The 24,577-nt window shown below is 41.2% G+C and overlaps 1 protein-coding gene across 6 annotated transcripts in view; it reads right to left on the bottom strand.

The window, feature by feature from the left end:
* Nucleotides 1-24,577, bottom strand: part of LOC139746416 (uncharacterized) — a 349,146-nt gene that overhangs the window by 66,381 nt on the left and 258,188 nt on the right. For 3 of the 6 annotated variants that reach the window (XR_011712151.1, XR_011712148.1, XM_071657634.1), the window contains exons 3-4: nt 23,827-23,959; nt 13,289-23,365 (exon numbers count right to left, since the gene is read on the bottom strand). The exons of 1 other annotated variant lie outside the window; for it this stretch is intronic. Coding sequence is in view for 2 of the 5 variants with exons in the window: in XM_071657634.1 (XP_071513735.1) it covers nt 23,849-23,959 (111 nt within the window). In the remaining 3 variants the exon portion in view is untranslated. Of the gene's footprint in view, nt 1-3,987; nt 6,573-13,288; nt 23,366-23,826; nt 23,960-24,577 lie in introns of those variants that run through there. 2 more of the 6 variants (XR_011712149.1, XM_071657635.1) reach the window with 1 other exon arrangement.

Raw genomic sequence — 24,577 nt, 5'->3', positions numbered from 1 at the left:
AAGTAACGACAGCAATATTGTCAAATACTGGGACAAAAATATCGAGACCTCAAATATTCTGAACCCAGAGGTTATCTTCTCGTCTCCTTCTTTAAACAAGGTAAAAATAACTTGCGAGAATACAACAGGAGAATATGCATCGGGAATATTCAATTACGTACCTGAATACTATAATTACTCTGGGGTTTTCCAAAAGGACATTACACGAAGTAGCCATTAGCAAAATTAAACCCGCTGAGATCTTGTTTAAACTGCTCTGAACCAACTCATGTTAAATGCCCACTCCTTGAAACATTTCTTGTCTTGCGAAACGTAAATATTATTTGTAGCTTTATTCAGAAGGAGTTTGCGAATGACAGTAAATTTCAAGCGGAAGCAGAGATAATGTCTTGCCTAAATTTTTATAGTTTTCTTTTTGTTAGGGAATGAATGTACGATATATATGTTAATAATCTCTACCGCACTTCCATATAATGTGTATTTTTGTGTGTGTACGTGCTTGGATACATGTGTTTCTAAGCTTGCATGTATGCATGTGCTGTTTATGTGCTTACGTATATGTGTGGGTATATCTGTCTGTCTGTCTGTATCTGAGTGAGTATCTCTCAGAGAGTTGGTGTCTGTGAAAGTAATGATTTGATGTAAATATTCAGTAAAGGAAAGATCAACAACCCGTTATACCATTAATCTTATCATCAATACACGTTTTAACAGACGAAACAATACTTAACAGACCTTAAGGGCACTTAGCTGTAACTTGACACACATCACCAGCAACTTAGGTGTGCCTTCACAGCCATCATCACCAGCACCGGTCTGTGCCTTCATAGACACCCCGGCCATCATCACCAGCACCGGTCTGTGCCTTCACAGACACCCCGGCCATCATCACCAGTACCGGTCTGTGCCCTCACAGACACCCCGGCGCCCGCTGTCTGTGCCCAAAGAACATAAACAAACGCCAAACGTCACACCCTCGCCCAGATGTAAATTTGCCAACGACATTCGAGGCTGATAAGGTGGGCTGGTGTCGTTTGGAGGCGAAGCTCCCCAGGTCACTTATAGATACGTGTTGTGATAGTTCTGAGAGAGAGAGAGAGAGAGAGAGAGAGAGAGAGAGAGAGAGAGAGAGAGAGAGAGAGAGAGAGAGAGAGAGAGAGACTCATTACTCACAATTTTACCGTAACGCAGTTGAGAGGCAGAACACACACCCACCTACATACCTCCCTCATGTCACGGACTGAGTGTAGCAGACTCGTTGTTCTTGGTCGTGAGGACACATATAGAACACCTCCCGCTCCTCCTGTGTTGCTCATGTTACTTTATTAATCTCTGATCTGAACGGACGTGCATCCCCAGAGCGCGACACAGATCGACTTAGTCGTTGAGTGTATTATGAAGTCAGTTGGTTATTCCGAGGGGAAATACACAGTACCAAAACCTAAATACTGAATATATCAGAGGTAGAACAAAACCTCAGCATGCCAATAAAGAATACATCAGAGGTATAACTTTTATAATATTCCCACACTTTGATACGTGGAACACACACACACACACACACACACACACACACACACACACACACACACCGCTCCAGTGTAGTGGTGAAAGGCGGGTCCCAACGGGCAGGACCTGTCGACACCGTCAGGCGAGGAACTCTACTCCTCCTCCTCCTCCTCCTCCTCCTCTTCCTTTTTCTTTGTCTTCCACTTTGCCTCCCCTCCCTTTACTCTCCCTCCCTTTATTCTCACTCCCTCCCTCGCCCTGCGGCCCGTCCCTCTCCCACACCACCTCCACACCAGATGACAATACCAGGTAACACAGATGTTCCCTATACCTGCAGGGCTCAGCTGGTTGTCCTTAATCTAGGCCTAACTCTGTCCTCTGCTCTTGTAGGTTTGGGGGGGCGCTGCCCGGTCCCCCTTCCTCCTGACGGAGGCCGGGAGGGAGGCTTCGCTTCCTGCTCTCACCCCTTGATAGCCCTGATCCCCGGGAGACGGTGGATACGCTGCTCAGGTTGGAGAGACCATATCCCTCTGGCTCAGATCGACACTCGTATTTACCCCCAGACTCTCTTGTTTACTTACATCTCCCCTATCCCAACCATCACCTACACCCGTCCCTTCCTTCCTCCCCCATCCCTGTTCTCATCCCCATTCCCCTCCCTCTTACCTTGATTCGCCACGAGGCAAAACACACCATAACCCACCCCACCTCCCCACTCTCCCTCCTCCGGCCAAAGTTTTAATCAGAAACTGTCAGTCTGGGCAAAGGTCAGGTCAGGTAACCTTTTTCTCCGGAGAAGGTAAAGGTGCTTCTGATTGGCTCACGGCTCAACATAATCCGCGGTTTTCATTAGACACTTCAGATGTATTGCTGGTTCGTAGTGTACTAACAGCTGGCGGGTGTAATGGCCTCGTTATCACGGAAATGTAACGGAGTGATCATTAAATGAGCTCGCTCAGAATGACCTTGACGACCACGATGGTTGTAACCCAACTATTACGTAGTCCTCTGACCACCAGACACGACCCTCCTGCACGACGGTACGACCTCTGACCACCAGACACGACCCTCCTGCACGACGGTACGACCTCTGACCACCAGACACGACCCTCCTGCACGACTGTACGACCTCTGAGTATGATGGGTTGGCCTTTGACCTGGGGGGGTAGGGGTCAGGTCAAAGGAGAGGCAATCAAAGCTAAGGGTCGTACCTTTGTGCTTAACGGTCGTTCCGTTGTGCTCAAGGATAACGGTACGGGGGAGTACGTGGGAGAGCCAGATAACAGTAGACCACAACAGTTACCACCACTACCACTACCACCACTACCACCAATACCCTACCACCAATACCCTACCACCAATACCCTACCACTACCACCACTACCACCACTACCACTACCACCACTACCACCAATACCACTACCACCAATACCCTACCACCAATACCCTACCACCAATACCCTACCACTACCACCACTACCACTACCACCAATACCCTACCACTACCACCAATACCCTACCACCAATACCCTACCACTACCACCAATACCCTACCACTACACCACTACCACTACTGCCACTACCACCACTACCACCACCGTCCTTACCCTAGATCTCCTCAACTGGTCCGCCTGGGGCGGTCATCGATAGACTGACGGGGAGGTTGGAGACCTTCCCATCTATCCAACACACCGGCGGTCCTGCACGAGCTTTCCTCCATCCCTCTCTATCCCTCGTGATCCACAATGCAGACTCCATGCAATCCTATTCTTCACTATCCACTGGGGCAACCCAAGCTCTCGTTCACAGATGCCAATTCTTCCATCCTCAGTAATTACAATCTCGTAGGATATATATATATATATATATATATATATATATATATATATATATATATATATATATATATATATATATATATATTGTGTTAATGAAATAGCCTTAATTAGAGCACCCGTGCCGTCTCAGGTTACAAAAAGATGTGTACCACTTTAAAAACTCATGAACCATATGGAACAACAAACAAAAACTAAAAATGAAGGTGAATATGACTTACGAAACAAGGAACGGACCGGCCTTACCTTGAGGGCCTTCATGAAAGAGAAGCTGAGTGTCAAGTGTCAAAGAAATAAGTGTAAAGTGAGTGTAGTGTGTGAGAAGTGTGAAGTGTGTGTGGTGTATGAGAAGTATGAAGTGTATGAGAAGTGTAAAGTGTGTGTGGTGTGTGAGAAGTATGAAGTGTGTGTAGTGTGAGAAGTATGAAGTGTGTGTAGTGTGTGAGAAGTGTGAAGTGTGTGTGGTGTGTGAGAAATGTAAAGTGTGTGTGGTGTATGAGAAGTGTGAAGTGTGTGTAGTGTGTGAGAAGTGTGAAGTGTGTGTGAGAAGTGTGAAGTGTGTGGAGAATGACTGCAAAGATACCCACATGTTCAAGCCAATCCCCCTTGTGAACGTCATAATCAAGGTTTTCAAAATCAGAGCCAAAATTACAAGTTTATTTGACTTTATAAATACACTAGTTGAAAAATCTATTAGTTTTTGAATACAAATATAAACAGAGTATCTCTTAATATAAATAAATATATATATCTCAACCAGGTTGCTAATCATATATACAAAGAATGTTTCTCCCACACCAAACCATAACTGTGTATAAAATGAAATGAGAGAATCTTACGTAAAATATAAAACACGAACTAGAATTCTAAATCTACAAGAAAAGTGTCCATTATTCAACTTCAACATGTATGCCTCAGCAAACTAAAGCTATGAATCAAGTCATGAAAATCTCAAAATAAAGTTACAATGATGGAAGAGAGGATAAAATTATGCACTAAAAGTAGATGTATTTGCCCATAAACATTGATGTAAATCCTAAGATACAGTGAATACGGAATAAGTACATAAGCTACAGTGGTTCTCTACTCTCAAACGTAGACATGATATTTGTAAAGATGTAATAAAACTGTCAATGCCACACATTTAAATTATTAATTTCAAAACAATTATAATTAGTAGTTTTCACAGGGAGAACTGCACGAACTGCAAAAATAAATGCTATCAATTAAGAATTCTGAATGAGACTGACGTCATGTACTATCCAGTCAAGTTTAACAATGTTTCTATTAAATGAAAAGAGAAAACGAATTTATACCGAAAATACTTTTTCACCAGAGAATCATCTATGATCATCGAAGACTTTTATAAGAGGACGAAGACAGAATGAGTAACACAAAGCAAGATACATCATAATAATGTGTAATAATACAATGTATTCACAGATATACATATTGTCTTCTCTCTACAATATGTAAGAAATAACTGCTCGTAGAAACACCGACAAAGATATATCTAATGAAGCTAGAGATGCTGTTCTAAGTCATTTAAACAAAGAAAAGCTATATATGAAGCTTCACATCTGGCAGCTAAATGCCAAACAGCTTTAAAAGTGCAAATGTTTAGCTTCCATTCCACTTCCTTAGAGAGGGGACTCCCAACATTGCACTATGCATACCAACTTAACATTGCACTATGCATACCAACTTAATCATAATTGTTCTGACTAATTGTAAGACATTCTCTTGGCACAAGAGCTTAAGCTGGTTCTCTGATGAAGTGGACTGTAGATTAAAGAAGATATCAGTAAATGTAAGTGAAATGATAAATTAACTACACTGTAAATACATTAACATATTATCTACTCTGGATATACAATGATAAACTACCAAGACGGTAAATACAAAAACAGATTACCGAGACTGTCACTACAACAACAACAGATTACCTACACTGGAAATAATCTGATAGATTATCTAGGTTGGAAATACAATGATAGATTATCTAGGTTGGAAATACAATGATAGATTATCTAGGCTGGAAATACAATGATAGATTATCTAGGCTGGAAATACAATGATAGATTATCTAGGCTGGAAATACAATGATAGATTATCTAGGCTGGAAATACAATGGTAGATTATCTAGGCTGGAAATACAATGATAGATTATCTAGGCTTTAAAAACAATGATAAACTAGATAGTAAACAAAGTTATAAACTATTTAGGATGTATAAACATTGATAAAGTATCAAGACTGCAAATACACTGGAAAATTATCTAGACTGTAAATAAACTGACAAATTATCAGGGTTGTAAATACAGTATTAAATTATCTGCACAATAAATAGAATGACAGATCATCTACACTGAAAATACACTATTAGATTATCAAGACTACAAATATAATGATAATATACCTGGTCGTAAATCTAATGATAAATCATTTCGAATCTATGAACATTACTATATTATCTAAAGAGTAAATAAGATGATAAATTATCCATACGGTGCACATATTTACAAATAATATATGGAGTTAAGAAACTATAGTTTCAAAGGTTATTATCGAACGACTGTGGAACAGAAGGCTACCCGCAAATATCTGGCTCTAAATGGCGGAATTCTGACACTGTTTTCTGGCCGATCACTGTACAGAAAAATATGCTTCAAACTGGATCAGTCAAGGTAACATTCAACCTCGTATATCATATCAATATTCTGGATGTGTTTCGTCGGATTTCTCTCTCTCGACTTCTTCCAAGAAACTAGACACCAGAACTAGTCCAGATAGCGTCCATATACAAGAGATGCTCAGTATTTTCTAACTCACGTAGGGAAAAGTTCCTTTTAACTTGTTTCGATAATGTAAATCCACAAAAAATACACTACTGGAAAGACCTTATCACTTGAGGGTGACGCATATTATAAGACCTAGCAGATTGTGGCCCTCCGGACACAAGTCTAATCGCTCTGGACCCCGACTTACCCTGAGGAGACGCTCAGACAATAACATATCCTTGCCATTTTCCCTCCTCTCGCCTTCCATATTGCTGGTACAAACTTCCCGCTTACACATTGATAAATTTTCCCTTAAAATGTAACCACCAGCAGCCATGACAGATCATCCTGCCAGGGAAGTGGACGTATTATAGGTAATAGTGTAGGAGTAGTTATCGTGCGTCTGACAACTTCGGCGTCTCTACAGGCGTAGCAGGACCGTTTTCTTACTGTATAGAAGATGGAAAGTAGTGTGACACTCCGTCTTTAAGCAAAGGGGATATTGTGTTAGTGCACACACACACACACACACACACACATTCCCAGTCTAGAATAACAAGATCACCAGATGTGAATAATCTCTGATGTAAATACAGGAAATGAAAAAAGAAATGTAAAAAAAGGATGATATTTAGGTAAAACGTGTGAGGGGGAAAGGAAGTTATGAAGTTCTCTCATGACCAAAGTATTCCAACACGAGGCAAACACGTGCTTTACATACAACGGGAGTGTGAGCGTTGAAGGGGTGTGTAGATTAACGCGAGAGAGAGAGAGAGAGAGAGAGAGAGAGAGAGAGAGAGAGAGAGAGAGAGAGAGAGAGAGAGAGAGGAACGGGGGGGGGGGGGAGGGCGTGACAGGAGCTGATTGGGCCCAGGGGTTGTGTCAATAGACGCTACCATACAATGGAGGAGCGATCGCGTTATTACATACATAGGTTGTGGAGGTTGTTTCCACACACACACACACACACACACACACACACACCAGGAACATGGAAATGGACGTTACACATCCTGAAGGCTAGATTAGACACAGTTTTTCTCTTTAACTGATCATTCTTGACGATCCCAGTCACACTACCTATGTGACAACTATGCCACACCTCCACATGTATCATAAAACAACATAAAGGTGTTAATTCTCTCGTTTGTTACTGATTTACAAGGTTAGGTTTATCTCAGTAATGCACAGACAAGGCGCGTCTGTGATAGTGTGGATGAGGGGCACTTTGGAGAGGGGTTGGTGAAGTGGAGTTCTTAATCAGAGAACAGCATGGCACAGCCATCAAGGGCCATCATCCTCCATCATCGACACAGGAGCCACAGGTACGGCAAAAGGGGTACAAAAAACATACAGGTTATGAAAACAGTGAGTTCGCAGACGATGATGCGCGAGGGAGTAAAAATTCTTGATCAGCCATCGTCGCCTCTCTTAATCTTGGTCGTGTGGCGACCCTCCGTCGGCAGGGTTGAACGCCAACAGATACAAACATTGAGGAGCTCGATGCTGGTAGAGCCCTTCCTCCACGTTCCTCCCTCCAGCGAACACCCGCCCCCCTCTGGGCCTCCAAGGGAAGCCTCTCTGTGGCCTCCAAAGTAAACACGCCTCCATCAGTGCCTCAATCCGTGGACCTCACCACCGTTTTCGGTGGAGATAATCCTGCTCTCGGGCGCCATTAATGACGACGACTTTGATATATCATTGTAAATAAACGACCCTAGACGCACTACTCTGTCGCTTAGCCCTGTCTTCACCGCTGGGCTGAATTTTCATCAGAGACCGAACGATCCTTTTGATCTGACTGTGTTTACAGCTCGCTTCTCACTGCAAACAATTGGTTCTGAATTTCCTGAAAGAATATTTTACCGCGGGAGATGCTGGTCCCAAATGAGGTGGGGGTAACTATCGCGTACAATGGGGAAGGTAAATAAACAATGAGATGGAGAGACAGTGGAGAAATCAGCCTTCTGGTAGTAAGTTACGAGCAGCAATAATACTTAAGCAAGACCAAGTATGCTCCACTGAAGGGGAGCGGGGGATACAGACCGTCTAAAAGATTACAGAACATACTAAAAGAGAAAATGGTTGCTCAGCAAGGTTGCGTGGTTTGAAAGCGACGTAAGAAGCTATTTGTCAATAATCCTCCATGAAAGAACTGCTCAGTAAAGGAACAAATATCACTGTCATATTTTACGACTGATAATTTCTTAACAATGCAACACGATGATGGAAGAAATAATTCTATTACAGAGGCGAAGTATTATTCTCTCTTGCGTATCCATAATCTAATGATTAAAAGATTATCAAAAAAACAAACCAAAAACATATCTGGAGGATTGTGATTATCAAATCATCATGAGGTGTGTGTGTGCCTGCTGGTGCTTGCTTGCACGCCGGGATCTCTCTGCATGAAAGCACGTGTCTGCATGCCAGGCATGGGTCTGCATGCCAGGCACGTGTCTGCTTGCCTGAGGCAATTACTTCCAACAAGTCTTAGATGCCACTTTAGCGCCTGACCCTTGATCGTAGACCAGTGCTCACAGTGGAAGCTAATGTGTCCGAGTGTAGATGCTTCAACGTAATTTCTCCGCCGATGGTCATCTCCTACACATCTACAACACAAACAACACAATCATCACAACTTCTACATTTTTTGAGCTTTAATCTTTTGGAAACGATGGTACGACCCTTGAGCACGACGATACGACCCTTAAAGCACGATGATTTGACCCTAGAGTACGACAGCACGACCCCCTAAGCACGAAAGTTCTATCCTCAAGCACGAAGGTACGACCCTTAAGCAATATATTTTTGACTCTTTACATACCAGTCCGCAGTCATAAATCCCTCCTCCAGTCCACTGACGACCAGTTTATATTAAAGGTGGGACCAGTTCACAGTTTGGAAAACCTCCCTGGCCACCAGTTTATAAAGCGCTGGGGTTAAAGCTTGGCCTCATGGTACACAGTTTAATCAAGTGTTGTGGAAAATATTTCATAAACTGATATTTCAGTTATTACAAAGGTTAGAATTTTTGAACAGTATTTCTCACTTGAATTCACAAGGTTGTTATCATGTATGCGATTGGCTGTTTGTGCAATAGAGTACGATATTTCAGCACGACGGTACGATCCTTGAACACGACGATACGATTCTTGAGCACGACGGCACGACCCTTGAGCACGACGGCACGACTCTTGAGCACGACGGCACGTTCCTTGAACATTGGTATGCCTCTTAGGTGTGACAGTCTGGCGCTTGATATCACCTTCAAAGGTCAGGTCAAATGTCACGTCATCATATCCAGTCGTTGTATCATTTTACTCAAAAGATCAGTGTAACATGCAACGTATGTTCTCAGTCATGAAGACATATTTTCCTTGTTATGAATGAATGTGTATGTTGGTTCTGAGCAGGTGGGACTGAGGCACATTGTACGTGACCTCTGTGAGAGAGACCTGACGTATCATCTCCCACTAGGACGAACATATCATCTCCCACAAGGACGAATATATTCTCCCACAAGGACGAATATATTCACCAGTTGTAATCTACGCTAGACACCTACGTCATTGAAGCTTAATTCCCGTACACACTTTCTGTTGCCACAACGAAGCTCACGTACAGCTGAGGCCGCTTTGTTATCATGTTTCTGACCCTACCCACCTCTCATGATGCACACAAACACACACACGAAAATGGGATTATGTTTGTTAGCTGAATATATTATATTACAGGATGATGTCCGAATAAACAGACAGACAGACGGACATATATACAGACAGACAGAAATGGCTAATAGTATATATATATATATATATATATACATATATATATATATATATATATATATATATATATATATATATATATATATATATATATATATATATAAAACACTCCCAGAGGAGCAGAGTTACAGGTACTTCAAAATGATCTAAACTAAGAAATCCACTTCATCAATTGTTGCATCTATTTACTCTCAGATAAAAGATGTTCTACCAAACCAGAACAAGATCAGATCCACGTCTCTAGCCAGACGTGTTGCCTCGTCATCTGTAGACCTACATCAGCTGTACGGTCACCACCCGCCTCCCTCAATACACTCCCAGTGTAAAATAAAATTCGTGTGTATATATTTGCTACTGTCCAACGCGGTTGATTTTACGTTTCAAAACTTTTCCATCACCAGAATTTATGGCTGGTATAGCACTGTAAAATCTGATGGGAGGAAAAACTGCAAAGATTTGCATTTCCCTTGCAATAAAGTGCATTTTATGAGGAAAGGTGCAGGTCTGTGGAAATGAGGGAGGCAGATCTGACTGACTCCCTCACTCCAATTTACGTAAGGGACAACCGTGAGGCGGTCCTCCTGACTCAGACCTACAGATAGAGGGACCAGTGACTGGCTGCTGGTGGGGAGGAGAGGGAAGTGTGGCGGAGGGGGGATGGTGGAGATAAGGAGAGGGAGAGGGAGGAGGATGGTGGAGAAGGGATGGAGAAAGGATAAGACGGTAAATGATACAGGAAGAGAAGGAGGAAACAGAGGAGGTGGGAGAATGAGAAGAAATAAGGAAGATTGTTGGAAATTGGAGAGGAAGAGAGGAAAAAAAAAGGCAATCAGGTTGACGTAATGGAAGTGAGATAGAAAGGTGTAAGGATATGGATGGTAAGTGAGAGTAGTAATACAGGAGAGGAGTAAATATGAGATAGGAGGGCTGGGATTCTTACTATCTCGTTATACAGTTATTTATGTTATCATCCTGGCTGTGACACGTGACACACCTGCTGGGGGACGTCATCCGCCCGCGAACCAACGGACACGTGACCCAGCTCGGGTCATGCACGTGCAGAAGTACTTTTTACCAAGGGACTTTGTGTGACCTTATCTGACCTTAGCTAACCTCTCAGGTCATAGGTCAGGTGCCCGAGAAGGTAAACGACTCTGACCGTGACAACGGAAGGTCCACCTGGGTTCACATTCTCGCCAATGAACCAACCCGTCATCACCCAGGCTCCACCATGATGTCTTCATCGCCTGAGTGGGCCAAGGAGGCAAGTAGTTCACTAGTATGTGCGTGACCACAACATAAGTAAGGTGTGTTACAGGAGTAATCATGTAAATTTCCAAGTGATTCTTCACCATTTTATTACGTTAAGTGGACACTTACACGTCACCTGCTTCAGATATGCGTGGGTAATTCTTTAATACTTTGTAAAGTGACGTGAACACCCTATCACCACCTCAGGTCCAGGTGTTATCACGTGTCTCTGAACCATTCCTTCCTCATGTTGCAACGCCAAGTGCACACTCTCCCACCTCACATCATCGCCTTCGTTACCAGGCTCAGTACAAGCGTCCTCAGTGGCATCTACGTCAGGTTTCCGTGTGATACGTAACTTCCAGAGGCCGACTACAAAAACATACTACAAAAACCCTCTAGACTGACGTAAACACAGTAACGTTACTTATGCCTATAATATCAAAACGGATTGAGTATCTGACTTCGCTTTAGTCTCAGTGCCAGAGGAAGTAAAACCGGGATTACATTGTTAATCTCCCAGACGGAGGAAAAATGTAGGAATTTCAGGAGTGTCGGGCAATGCAAGAGCTCCCCCCTCTCTCCCCCCAACTCACTGAAGCGAACCCAAGAACTTCAGGGATTTCTCACGAGACAAGAGGGAGTCTTTGACCACATAATCCCTAGTACTTTCAAGACAGATTCACTCTGCCAACAACATCAGAATACTTCCAATACCTTCCATACTTGGCAATCATGTCTGTTTTTTTTCATTTTTCCTTCTTACGTTCTCTCCATACATAAGTTTCCGTTCGATTATGACCAGCTTTAGCTTTGAATCAGTGAAATTTCAGCGTAAGGACCAAGCTAGTTTTATATTCTGTACGTAAAAAGCTTGCAATCTTGAGTATCGAAACGCCGTGTAGTGAAGTGTTTAGGAATGGTTGATGGTTTCAGCCAAGAAGGGATGAAATGCCTCCGCGTTACCCTAAGCTGTAAATATTTACATTGCTGGTAAGCCGAGCCGTCGTAATTAAAGCTTGAGAAATCTCCGCTTTAGCCTTTAAACCCAAACGACAAGCATATGCGAACGAGGAGTCTGCTTGTTACCACACGAACGAGGAGGCTCGTCCCCAGACGCTATGCACGACATGCAGACCAGCAAGTTAGAATCATGACTTGAAATGGGATGACCTAGAATCATCCTCCCGGCGAACGACATACTAGAATCATCTCCCAGCACACGACTGCTTAGAATCATCCCTAGCAAATTCAGTATACTAGATACCTTTGAAGGAAGAGATCATTTACCACATCCAGACAAAGCTAACGCTCTTGCCACCATGAACCATACACTACACCCACCATGACCACAACCCACCACTACCAGGCGTCACCACCACAACTACCTGAAGATAAACTGGCAAACTCTCACACGACCATGATGACCTTAAACATCCCCCTGCACCCCACCAACCACCATGAGAGAGAGAGAGAGAGAGAGAGAGAGAGAGAGAGAGAGAGAGAGAGAGAGAGAGAGAGAGAGAGGTGTCGTCGTCATGGGAACGTGTCAAGCATTATGGCCCAAGGATACTGACACTCAGAATATCACACAGCAACTCATTAGCGACCCTCCAGAGTAGACAGGTGGCCTGATGGGTCGCGTTCTGATGGGTCGCGTTCTGATGGGTCATACCGTAAAGATAAAAAAAACCATACTCAAACTCTATCCAGGTTGTGGCTGAGCTATAGAGACTTCACTGAACAGTCAGCATCACACTGTGGTCCTGGGAGGATCTCTGAGTCTGACGAGGTTACAATGGACGTTGTTCTCGAGGAAACCAAGACACAATGTATAACAATAATCATACATTTTCAGTCTAGAACATTTAAGTCGTCTTAATGGACTGCGGAAATTCCGAAGCTGGTTCTTCTTGATATAAAAATACAACATATCTATATCTAGTTTATATATAACTATGCTAATGATTTACACACACACACACACACACATACACACACACACATATATATATATATATATATATATATATATATATATATATATATATATATATATATATATATATATATATATATATATATACATATATATATAGTCTTTTTTCATTAAGTTAGAGAGACTGACATAATAACATATACGAAGTTCATTAAGTTACACCTTCATCCCAGAGTAAGCTGGAAGGCAGGTACATCTTAATTACCGCCAACAAAGCGTCTAACTCCTGACATAATATGCCTAATATGATGTAATTAGCTTAGGTTGTTAGCTAAATGAAGACTAGTGAAAGTACCACTCTTCATCTTCCCAAGTCAAGAGATCTTTGTAAAATGGTCTTTATGGATCCTTACTTAAGGCATATTACAACATTCTTGTTGATCAGTCCTTAACACTTACCATGCATACAGTCATGTAGTTCTTTTACAAAACGCTGTTCCCTGACACTGATCACATTTCATTATAAACGACTTTACGGACTGTTGTTCTTCAGCAGTTGTCTGGTAAAACCAACGAACCATTGATCTATGACTATAAGTCCTCAGTCCTCAAACAACAGCACAGAGATTGGTATCTGTCCTTCCCATGTCCTGTCCTCCAGCAGATAACCTCGTCACAGACCATCTGATGGTCTTCTGTTATATCTCCTTCCCATGTTCCCCAACGTTCTACGTATAACATCTGCTCCAACAGAGGTCACAGATATAAAAATCAATACGACAGATGAATTATGTATGTAGAGACAGGACCCAATTTGGGTTCTACTCAACTCTACTTTCGACCATTTCCTTAAGATCCTGCAGCTCTTGAATGTTAAAATCCTCTTCGTCAGATGGTGGGATATGGAAAACACAGAAACTATTCCACCCTGACTTAAAAACACGTAAATATAGAGTGGTAAAAAGTTAACATTGTCTAATTTTCTGGATGATACATGACCTGGTAAAATCATCAGCATTCTGTTCATCCCTTGTAAACAATAAACACGAATATTTACGAACTATGATTTAGCCTCATATGTACCGAGTACTTTTATCATAAAAATTCCCAGCAAAATGGCAGTCTTTACCAAAATATCTCTAACACAAAATCACCAGCTGTGTGGCCTTCACTCAGGTATTTCTCTCACAAGAAGGTGGAGAAGAATGCCAGAACTGATGGAAACTTTCACGAATATATATCTTGGGAAGAGAGGTGAAGGTCCTGCCATGTGCTGATCACAAAGTGTTGTGAAGCTGGTGTTGGCTGCGACAGAACCTCATGCAAACCCAAGCAGGAGTACCACTACACGCCTCCCACCCCCGCAGGCTCAAGACGAACAATACCAACAGTAAATGGTACAAAGGTGACGGCTTAATTAGCTTGATCTCTGTAAGATCAGCGTTGATGCGAGGCCCCTGGAAGACACTGGACGTGCCTGAGGACCATAAAGGTGAGTGTCGGCCTAGCTAACCCTTCTGATGTTGAAGGCTGCTGGGTCGAGTGTAGTGCTCCTGAGTGTTGCCAGGAGCCACGGGTGGAGGAGGGAACGTGGCTCGCTAAACAAATGCAGCAGATTATATTTTCAACCTCCAGGAGGATTATGATGTAGCTTCTTTATGACCAAAGAGACTCCTAAATGGCTGACCGTGTATGAGACGTGCACCATACTTGAACAGGACATGAATTTCTGGATACAATCTGTTTTTTCTGGATCTTCTGGAACGTGTATATAGCCAAACAAGGAATCATGTCAACTTATGTTTGTTTTACATAAAATCTGTCCTCTAATTCTTGACTTAAAATCCTGCCCCTTTGCCAGAACTGCTGGTACCAGAACAGGGTGGATGCGCTGGATGGTAGGGAAAAAAGACAGCGAAATAAGACACTAAAATTTCTGGCACCGATTACCATGACGTCAACAGAGGCAGTAACACTGGAAGTCCCGCCTCCACTCCCAGACCAGCGCCTGGAAGGGGAGACTACCCACCCTAGGAGACGAGTTTACAAAATCCCTCCAAAATTTCAACTCAAATGCAACGTGAAGAAGAAATGGAAGGGAAAGTAAACTATGGGAAGTTGTGCGAGCCGTGGTGGTACAGGAGAGCAGTGGCCGGAACCACAGTAGAACAGGGAGGAGGGATCATGGACGACTACAAGGGAAGACTGGAAGGAAGGGACGCCTGGAGGAGGAGCCGCCCAACATACACAAACACAACCCCCTCCTGAGGTGAATGAAATCCCTTCACATATGAAACAGCTGTTCACACAAGACGAATAACCCCGGCAGTAACCACACAACATCACAGTGTTTGGGAAACAGGTTTTGTGATGCTGATGTGACGTCACAATTTATTGGGTTTAATCTTTTCAAATGTCTACACACAGACAGAAGATGTAGATGCACTTTACCCATGTTTCAGTCCTGTAACATTCTCTCTTTAAACTTGAAATTAAGATTTTATAATCAACAATATTCCTGTCATTGTTTCATTCTTTTTTCGTGCTAACCAAACCTTCACTCATTCGTTTTATATACATCATTACCCTCCTCAGCTGATGATGTTTCTATAGGTAAGAGAAAGGTAAGATCATACACAAGTCCAACCTTTACAATTCCATAACCTGGACGGTTGGCCTGCGTCATTCACCCATCACAAAACTAGCGTAACAAGACTGAAAACTACATAAAAACAAAGCCTTCACCACGATCACTCACTAGCACCCTCGCCATCGCAAATACACAAAACCTGAACAACGAAACAAAATTCTTCCAATACGATCTTATATTCCATATCCTCGGCACCAGCTCTTTGCAACACTCTTGAGACCAACCCATCGAACAAACACCATCACAAACAACCAACCACTAAAGTGAATCAGAAACACAACTCCTGATTCACTGTTTAACGACCTATACCCAGAGATTCCCCCACGCTCCACCAGTAAAAAAGATAGTGAATAACCACGTACACATAGTAATCTCTCCATAGCGGTGAAACAACCACTTTTCCAAGCCAATCTTAAGTTCTAGCCCACCAGACATGAAATTCAACTTAAACTACACTCCCAAGGCAAGTGCGAGCGATACTTTCTCGTCTGAGTTCTGAACACCACTCACTTCGACAGCACCATGAACGCTGACTGAACGTTTCCTACGACAACTTATGACCAAGATCTAATTTCCATTATGAAGAAACTGACTCTTTACATCTTCACGGACATGCGCTTTCACACAGACAAACACACAACATCACCCCACATCTTGACCTGGACCAGGGCACGTGAAGTGGACGGGGGTCACCTGGGACCTCCGTCTTGACAGGGGGTTACTGTGGTGTCAGTGCATTACACATGACGGATGAAGAATGGATGTGAGTGAATACGGCCTTTCTTCGTCCGTTCCAGACGCTACCTCACAAACGCGAGAAGCAGCGATCGAGTATGAATTTACATATAACAAACGACCACAGTTATCAGGAACAGAATCAATTTTTCATAATAACGTTTCAGGTAACTACAATACCCGTCAGCAAGTCAACTGATCTATATCGTGTATAGATATAGATACATATAAATTAACGACCTAAAATAAAATTGATATTGAGCGTAGCAAAAAAATGTAGTATTTGAAAACTAAACCTTATCATGTGAAGCGACAGGAATATATATATATATATATATATATATATATATATATATATATATATATATATATATATATATATATATATATATATATATATATTCATTTAACATTTTCCGTTTATGTTACGGGAATCAGTCTTGTCTGCATGTTGTCAAGATAAAAAATAAAAGTTCACAAACAACCATCCAGGAAAGTTTTGGTCGATGTGTTTAATGTTTATGATTTACACATGGGTTCTTCTTACAGATCCACAGACTTTCCAAAATACTCGGTTTGAATATTTTGTAAATTCTATGGAGATATTGGAGGGTCTGTGTCAAATGAATATCCACCAACCACCAACATACAACTACTTCAATGAATTTTTGTTACCGCTCTCCATTTTCTCTGGCAATACACAAACCGGAATTTTTGCAACACGAACGGAAAATGTTAACACCATCACACTATCAGGACTGAAAGCTATATTCCACTCTCCCATATATATAAAAATTTGTATTCTTCCTATCACTGTATGACTAGATTTTATAAGCATTTTACTGTTACATATCCGGGAGATAGTGTAAGTGGAGATAGTGCAAGTTATAACCGGGAGATAGTGTAAGTTATAACCGGGAGATAGTGTAAGTTATAACCGGGAGATAGTAAGTTATAACCGGGAGATAGTGTAAGTGGAGATAGTGTAAGTTATAACCGGGAGATAGTGTTAAGTGGAGATAGTGCAAGTTATAACCGGGAGATAGTGTAAGTTATAATAAGTACATATTAATGATTCCCTGAACCTCTGTCATCAGGCGTTACCCTTGCCATGTGTCTCGAACCCATGTATTCATTGTGGCACAACCTTAATGATGATGATGATCCACGTCAGCCAACACTTCTCAAGCCACAGATGACGGTGGTGAGACAGAGAATACTTGTGACATCTAATTTATAGCAATGAGTCAATAAATCAATCAAAGATCTGTATGTCCCCATATTACGTATGATGACGGTGGAGTTACGTTGCTAACAAAGCATCATGTCTCATAACGGCATCATTAAAGTTTTTCTCAAATCATAAGATATTTCTTTTTCTTATATTTTCAAGCAACTATACACAGAGCCAATGGTACAACCTAGTTACAAGAATACTACTTTAAGTGCTGGAGTATTCTTACGTGATGTGTTTGGGCATTGGAAATCGTCTTATTGTAAAAATCACAGTTGCTTTACTCCACCGACAACAGAATAAACATCACAAAAGTGTTGCGATACGGGCCTTTAATCTCCCACATTTTTAGTGACTTTTATTGCTTTAAATCAACTACAACATTGAGAAAGTGGGTATAACATTCATCGATTACTTACACTTTCCAATCAGACGTTGCCTAGCTATTCTCAATAAATATTAGATGCACAGAAAGGATAAAAAAAAAAAAAAATTGATACACATTTTAGTGTTGTCTCCCCTAAATCCATAGAAAATACGTTTTCTTTGTTTTCCTGGTATGTTCATAGAAAACCAGTTTCTAGGGTAACCTTAAGAAAAATAAATCGGGAATCCATATTGAGAAATTATCAAATATATAATAACATATTGAAAAACATAGAGAGAGAGAGAAAGAGAGAGAGAGAGAGAGAGAGAGAGAGAGAGAGAGAGAGAGAGAGAGAGAGAGAGAGAGAGAGAGAATCATTATCAGAGAACTAGAAAGATTACATAATAGGTTCAAAGCTATCTCACCAACACCACGAGACTAAACTAACGACATACATTCTATCATCATTATTATTATTATCATTATAATTATCATCATTATTACTACTACTATTTTCATTATTGCTCCATTCTTCTGTGTCTTATTTGCCTCTTTCCTACGATGACGATTCCTTCAAGTCGGCTCAGTGTCTGTGAGGATATTCTCCAACAATTACCCAGACTACTTAACCAGTTGGATAAATAATACCAAAACAAAACAAAACACCAACAGTTAAATAAAAGTAATGATAAGTAATTAGAACAATTGAATAGCTTTAACGGAATTAAAGAGAAAGGCAATCAGACAACCTGATACAATCTAAACAAGGTTGTTGAAGCAGTTAATTACCCATTAAATTAATCATAATCACACATCGTTTGCCAAGGCTAAACTATCATTAAAAAAAAAGTCACACATGAATAAAAATGAAAGATAAATGGTGAAAATTTCCAATAAAATCTTTAAAATGAGAAAAATTCTTCATTTAAATTCCTCAATGTCGATTTTGTGTTCTGTAATTAGCAGGTACACGTACCTCCCCTGACCGTCCAGTTCCCCAGCCTTGTATTTACCTCCTCAGGTGTGTGATTTCCCAGTGGTAATTCCAGGTTTTCTTCAACACACATCTTAATCTGTGAGGAGATATATAGCTGACATTCATGATCGCCAGGCGCCAATATACCCACACATTGTGTGCAAATTTTGAGCGATATTCGCTTTGCAAACATTCCGCGTTGCGCGCTGTGTATAAGGTTGAACCGAAGTACATAAGTACATTAGTGAAGTACTTCAGGTGGGTTATTACACCCAGTTGTACACTATACAAGAGCGGTTGGATGTACAATGGGAGGCATCTGTTATCATGGGACACGTACAAGATTTTTCGCAGTTTGATCAAGTCTTGACGCGAGCCACACAAGCGAAAGCTTAGGCAAAATAACATGAAGAAAAAACAGAAACATTTTCGTGAAGGGAGAGAGAAAGAAGCGGACGGTCAATAGAAAATTGACTGAAGGATAAGTGAACAAAGATAAGTGATACATCAGCCAGGAAAACGAGTTATACAGATGAGGAGATCAAGACAAACTCATGATATACCCTAAACCACAGCGTGTTTTACCACACTCACCGAGCGAACCAGTGTTTGGTCTACAACAGTCTACCCCAGACGGTCGTATACGTAAGAAAGATTGTGGCATGACTCGAGATCAAAGTAAAGTAAACAGAATAAGGCAAGTCAGACGTTACTTGTGAGTATTTCCTTTAATATCAATCCTTCCTGTCTATATATATATATATATATATATATATATATATATATATATATATATATATATATATATATATATATACCTAGTTTCTGTTTCCCACCTTCGTGAGATAGCGCAAGGAACAGATGACTGAGGCTCCACCACCTCCTACCGTTCCTTTTGCAGTGTAATAATACAGGATGGAAGGTAGTTGAACTTCCAGGCTCTCTGTCCTCCACCGCTTATTTAATCACAAACTACGACACGCACAGGAAATCATCGTCTGCAATAACTGTTTAATCATTTCTGACGAGTTGGCAAAACAATCAAGAACTGCTCCTCACGGCCAGTGATTACATGCCGAATCATAGGTCAACAAAAAAGTGATCTATGAGACCAGATAACCGAGTCAGGAATAAAACCCGTACAGAGGGAGAGTGTACGGTCTTTACAATGATAATAAACACCTGAAGAAGGTGTTCAGGACGTTAACGACCCTAACGACCCTGGCAGTTGACAGGCATAAAGTCTAACGAGCTAATACGCAAAATGACTTCTCAAAGTTATATTATATCTGACGTTGACCTGGGTCTGACGATGACCTGGGTTTGAACTACCGTATGACCTCGGTAGCTGGATACATTATTCAATACATTATTCAACGGTGAATTTATGCACGAAAGACGCCTTAGAAGTCCTGGCAAAAGTCGCTTGGTTCTGAACCATCCATTTCTCAAGGTCAAATCAATTTGTCTAAAACATCTGTTCATTTATTCAGGTTTTATTAGTTATTCGCTTTGTTCGGTCGGTGCCAGTGTGTTAACACCAACACACGAAGATTTAACTGATGGATGGGGAGCAGGAGAAACAGACCAAAGCTTTAACTAAGGGAGCAGGTCGGAGTAGGCAACGCTTAAGCTGAAGAAAGAGAAGATGGGGCTAGACTCCAGAACTTTAGCTGTTGGAGGAAGAGAAGGGCCAGAGCTTTAACTGAGGGAGCAAGCTGAGGGGGTCAAACGGTTCTGCTGAAGGAGGGGAGTGGAGGAGGAGGGGAAGGGCCCCGTACTTGAGCTGATGTAGAGGCAAGACAGACCAACGCTTTAGCTGAGGGAGACCTGAAGAGGATGGGAGAGGAAGCTCGGAATCTTTACTTCAGTCATGCTAATGAACGAGATCAACCTTTGTTTACTGTGGAGTGTGGAGGTTGGGGGTGAGGGGGTGGGGATGGACGGGTACCCTGCTGAGGAGGTTCTCGTTATCGTACCTCAGACTGGTTATCGTACCTCAGACTGGTTATCGTACCTCAGACTGGTTATCGTACCTCAGATGGTTATCGTACGCTCACGAGGGACTTTTCTTTTTTTCTTTTTGGGAGGGAAGGGTGGAGATGGTTACTGTACTGTTACAAATATCGTACGCAAATATCTTAATTATCGTATTCACAAGCGTCAGTTATCGTACTCAAAGGTCTTAGTTATCAAACTGGCATTCATGGTTATCGTACTCAAGAGTCTCAGTTATCTTACTTAAGCATCTGAGTCACTGTTCTCACACCAGTTGTTGTACTCAATGGTCTCAGTAATCGCACTCTTGAGTTGTAGTTATCGTAAACAAGACTATTATCTTCCTTAAGAGCCTCAGTTATCGTAGCCAAAACTCTCAGTTATCTTGAGACTTAGTTATGGTACTAGTCTTAAATAATGAACTTATGGACACAAAATCATGACATTTAAAACATAGTCATAATGCTTAAGTTTCTTAGTGATCGTATTATAGACATTTTTGACAGAACTCAAGCATCATACTTGAGGAATGACATCATCTTAATTAGACTCATGAATCAAGTAATCAGATCAGAGTATTCCTCATCATACTCAGGGTATCACGTCATTATACTCCAAGAATCAAATCATCATTGGTCATTCTTCCATCTCTCTTATTCAGTCAGGACTTAAAAGCTTTATTAACTGCTATGTTATCACGTCTTCTTAACCACCTTCCCGTCCTCTAGTGCGTTTTTTATCTCTGTTTTACAGATATCATTTCGGCCATTATTCTCGTGGGCAGACTCTAAGAACTGAACTCAAAGTATGTGAATGACTGTTGCTTCCAATAGTTTCTGTGTATAGATCAGTCAGACGAAGATTAACCATTATGGTGTCTGTATTCCTTTCTTTTTATATTCTTTATATACACATCTGTAGTGTTGCAGTTAAATCCCTTTGCGATTTTCTTCTTTTCTATAAAAACAAAAGAGAATCAAGTAATCACATCCGAGGGATCATCATACCTGACGGGTAAGGTCATCATACTGGGTGGGTTAAGTGTTAAGTCATTGTAACCGAGAGGTCAACTCATCGTACTGAAAATCAGGTGATGGTTCAGCCTATTTTTGAGAACCAGACAGTCAACCAGGTCACATCAGGCGACGGTTGGATCTGACCTGAGAGCTAAACTAGGAACCAGAATACGAGGTCAGGTCTCCTGGTTACCGGAAGTCACCACAACCCAACCTCTGGTTTCCTTCTTCTTCTGCCGGGTTCTCATAACCCAGCCTCTCATTGTGTTCTCTCTATGACCTCCTCTTGCTCTCTCTCTCTCTCTTCTGATTCATCACAGAACTAAGTCTCTTCCCATCTTTTTTTCCTTTACGGCTTGATGCTGGTCCTAAGTGACATACCCTTTTCTTAACTTCTTAGATGATTCGCTCGAAACGATGAGAAAAACCTTAGGCGAAAGTTACAGACGCCATTCTATGGGATACCACTAGAAAGTTAGTATCTCTATAAGATGCCGAGAATGGGTTTATCATGTGTATAGGTTGTCACAAGGGAGGCGTTAATACTCCTCTATAGGTTGTCACAAGGGACGTATTGATACTCCTCTATACCTAGCCACAAGGGATGTATTGATGCGTTTCTATACAACTCCACGAGACACTAAATCGCTTTTCTGGAATCCGTTTTCTCAAGTGTCTTGTTCATAGTGGACAAGATATTCAGGCATGCTCATATTCTCTAACCCTGATTCATCCCAGTCATTAAACCCAACATTTTCGGGTCAAACATCCTCAAATCAGCATCTAATTTAGCGCATGATGTGGGTCTTCTGTAGCATGACTTACACCATGACTTTACTTGTGGTCTGTATAAGTCAGACATTAAATTTGTAAGCAACACCACATCTTGAGGTACAGTTACCGTAAAACTTCTCATGTTCTTGTGAGAAACTTCATAAATATTGGACTATTTATACATTTGATTCGTAGTGACTTATACTACTTAAATGAATTTCTTTCCAGCTTAAAGCAACGTAATTAACTTCATGTTAATGATATTAAATGTATCTAACTCTTCTCTATCACAAATTACTTTCAGATAACCCTCTGTTCCTTGCAGTTATCGAATTCAAATATAATTAACGAGTCTTACGACAGAACAAAAGCCTAGGAAAAAAAAATATATATATATACAAGTTTTGCAGGACCGAGGTGTTAGTACATGTGTCTTGTATTTCCTACACTAACAGAGAAGTCGTTATCTTCAAGACATCAACTTTCTCTATCCACAATGTATCTTAAACCTCTGAAAAGAAACAACAGATACATTAGTAGGAGTGACACTTGTTTTATATATACATAAATATATATATATATATATATATATATATATATATATATATATATATATATATATATATATATATATATATATATATATCATAAAGAGGTATGAAGTGTGTATAGTATGTGCGGGAGGGGCAGTGCGGTAAGGGCGATTCTAAAAGGGTGTACTGAGGAACACTGACCTTTATGCTTGTATAAAATAAATCAATAAATCAAATAAATCAATAGGGCGGCTCATTGTAAGATTGAGCACAGTGAGAGTCATCATTATATAAATTAACTTTAAAATGTACATTGAATCTTTGTTTTTTAAAAACTTTAATACTGCACAGTTATTCTCTTTCTCTTTTAAATCTTAAGAACAAAAAGACTTAAAACAAAAGCACATCACATGCGGAGATTTCGAAACACATTACGAACCTGAGAAGCAATCGACTCAATGTTATTTTGGGGGGAGTGAAACGCGGGCAAGCAGAGGAGACAAGAGGTGTGTGAAGAATTGGTGGTTGTTGTTGTGCAAGTTGTGCGGGAGAATCAACTTTCTGGTCGTTTCCTGTGGAAGAATGGAACAGTCAGTCACGAACCACAACCTCACACAACCTCACTGAACTAACCAACCAACCTTCCCATTCCTAACCTCCCTGTTACACACACACACACACACACACACACAATACCCACTCAGACCAGATATTATATCTTCGTCTTTCTATGATCCTCTACTATTCATCTCATTTCAACAGACATTTACAGAATATGACCTACGGATCCAGCTTCTCTCTTCCATCTACAACCTCACAATATATACATACTCACCTCCCTAACCTCTCAGTTCTTCTGAGCTACAAGTCAAACAGTTTTACTAAATGACCAAACCTTTCCATCAGGTACATCATCATCCACACCTACATACCCCAGGTAAGACCCTCCCTGCATCGCCCAGTATGACCTTACTTGACCTCTCTACCGGATACATGACCTATGTTTCACCCCCAAATGACCCAACCTCCGGTAACACGAGGGTTAAAACAATGAATTCATAGTACGTATTGTCCATCTTTTCCCAGGACTGTAAGGTCATTCATGGTCTAAGAGGTCTGGAGTTTACGTGCCAGCTGATCCATAGCACATTTAGCCTGCCGGGGTACGACGGGATGACCTACAACCTGTG

This window comes from Panulirus ornatus, chromosome 65 (assembly GCF_036320965.1).
Source record: "Panulirus ornatus isolate Po-2019 chromosome 65, ASM3632096v1, whole genome shotgun sequence".
Taxonomy (NCBI): domain Eukaryota; kingdom Metazoa; phylum Arthropoda; class Malacostraca; order Decapoda; family Palinuridae; genus Panulirus; species Panulirus ornatus.
The sequence above is the reverse complement of the archived record's forward strand: the minus strand, read 5'-3'. Positions and strand labels throughout refer to the sequence as shown.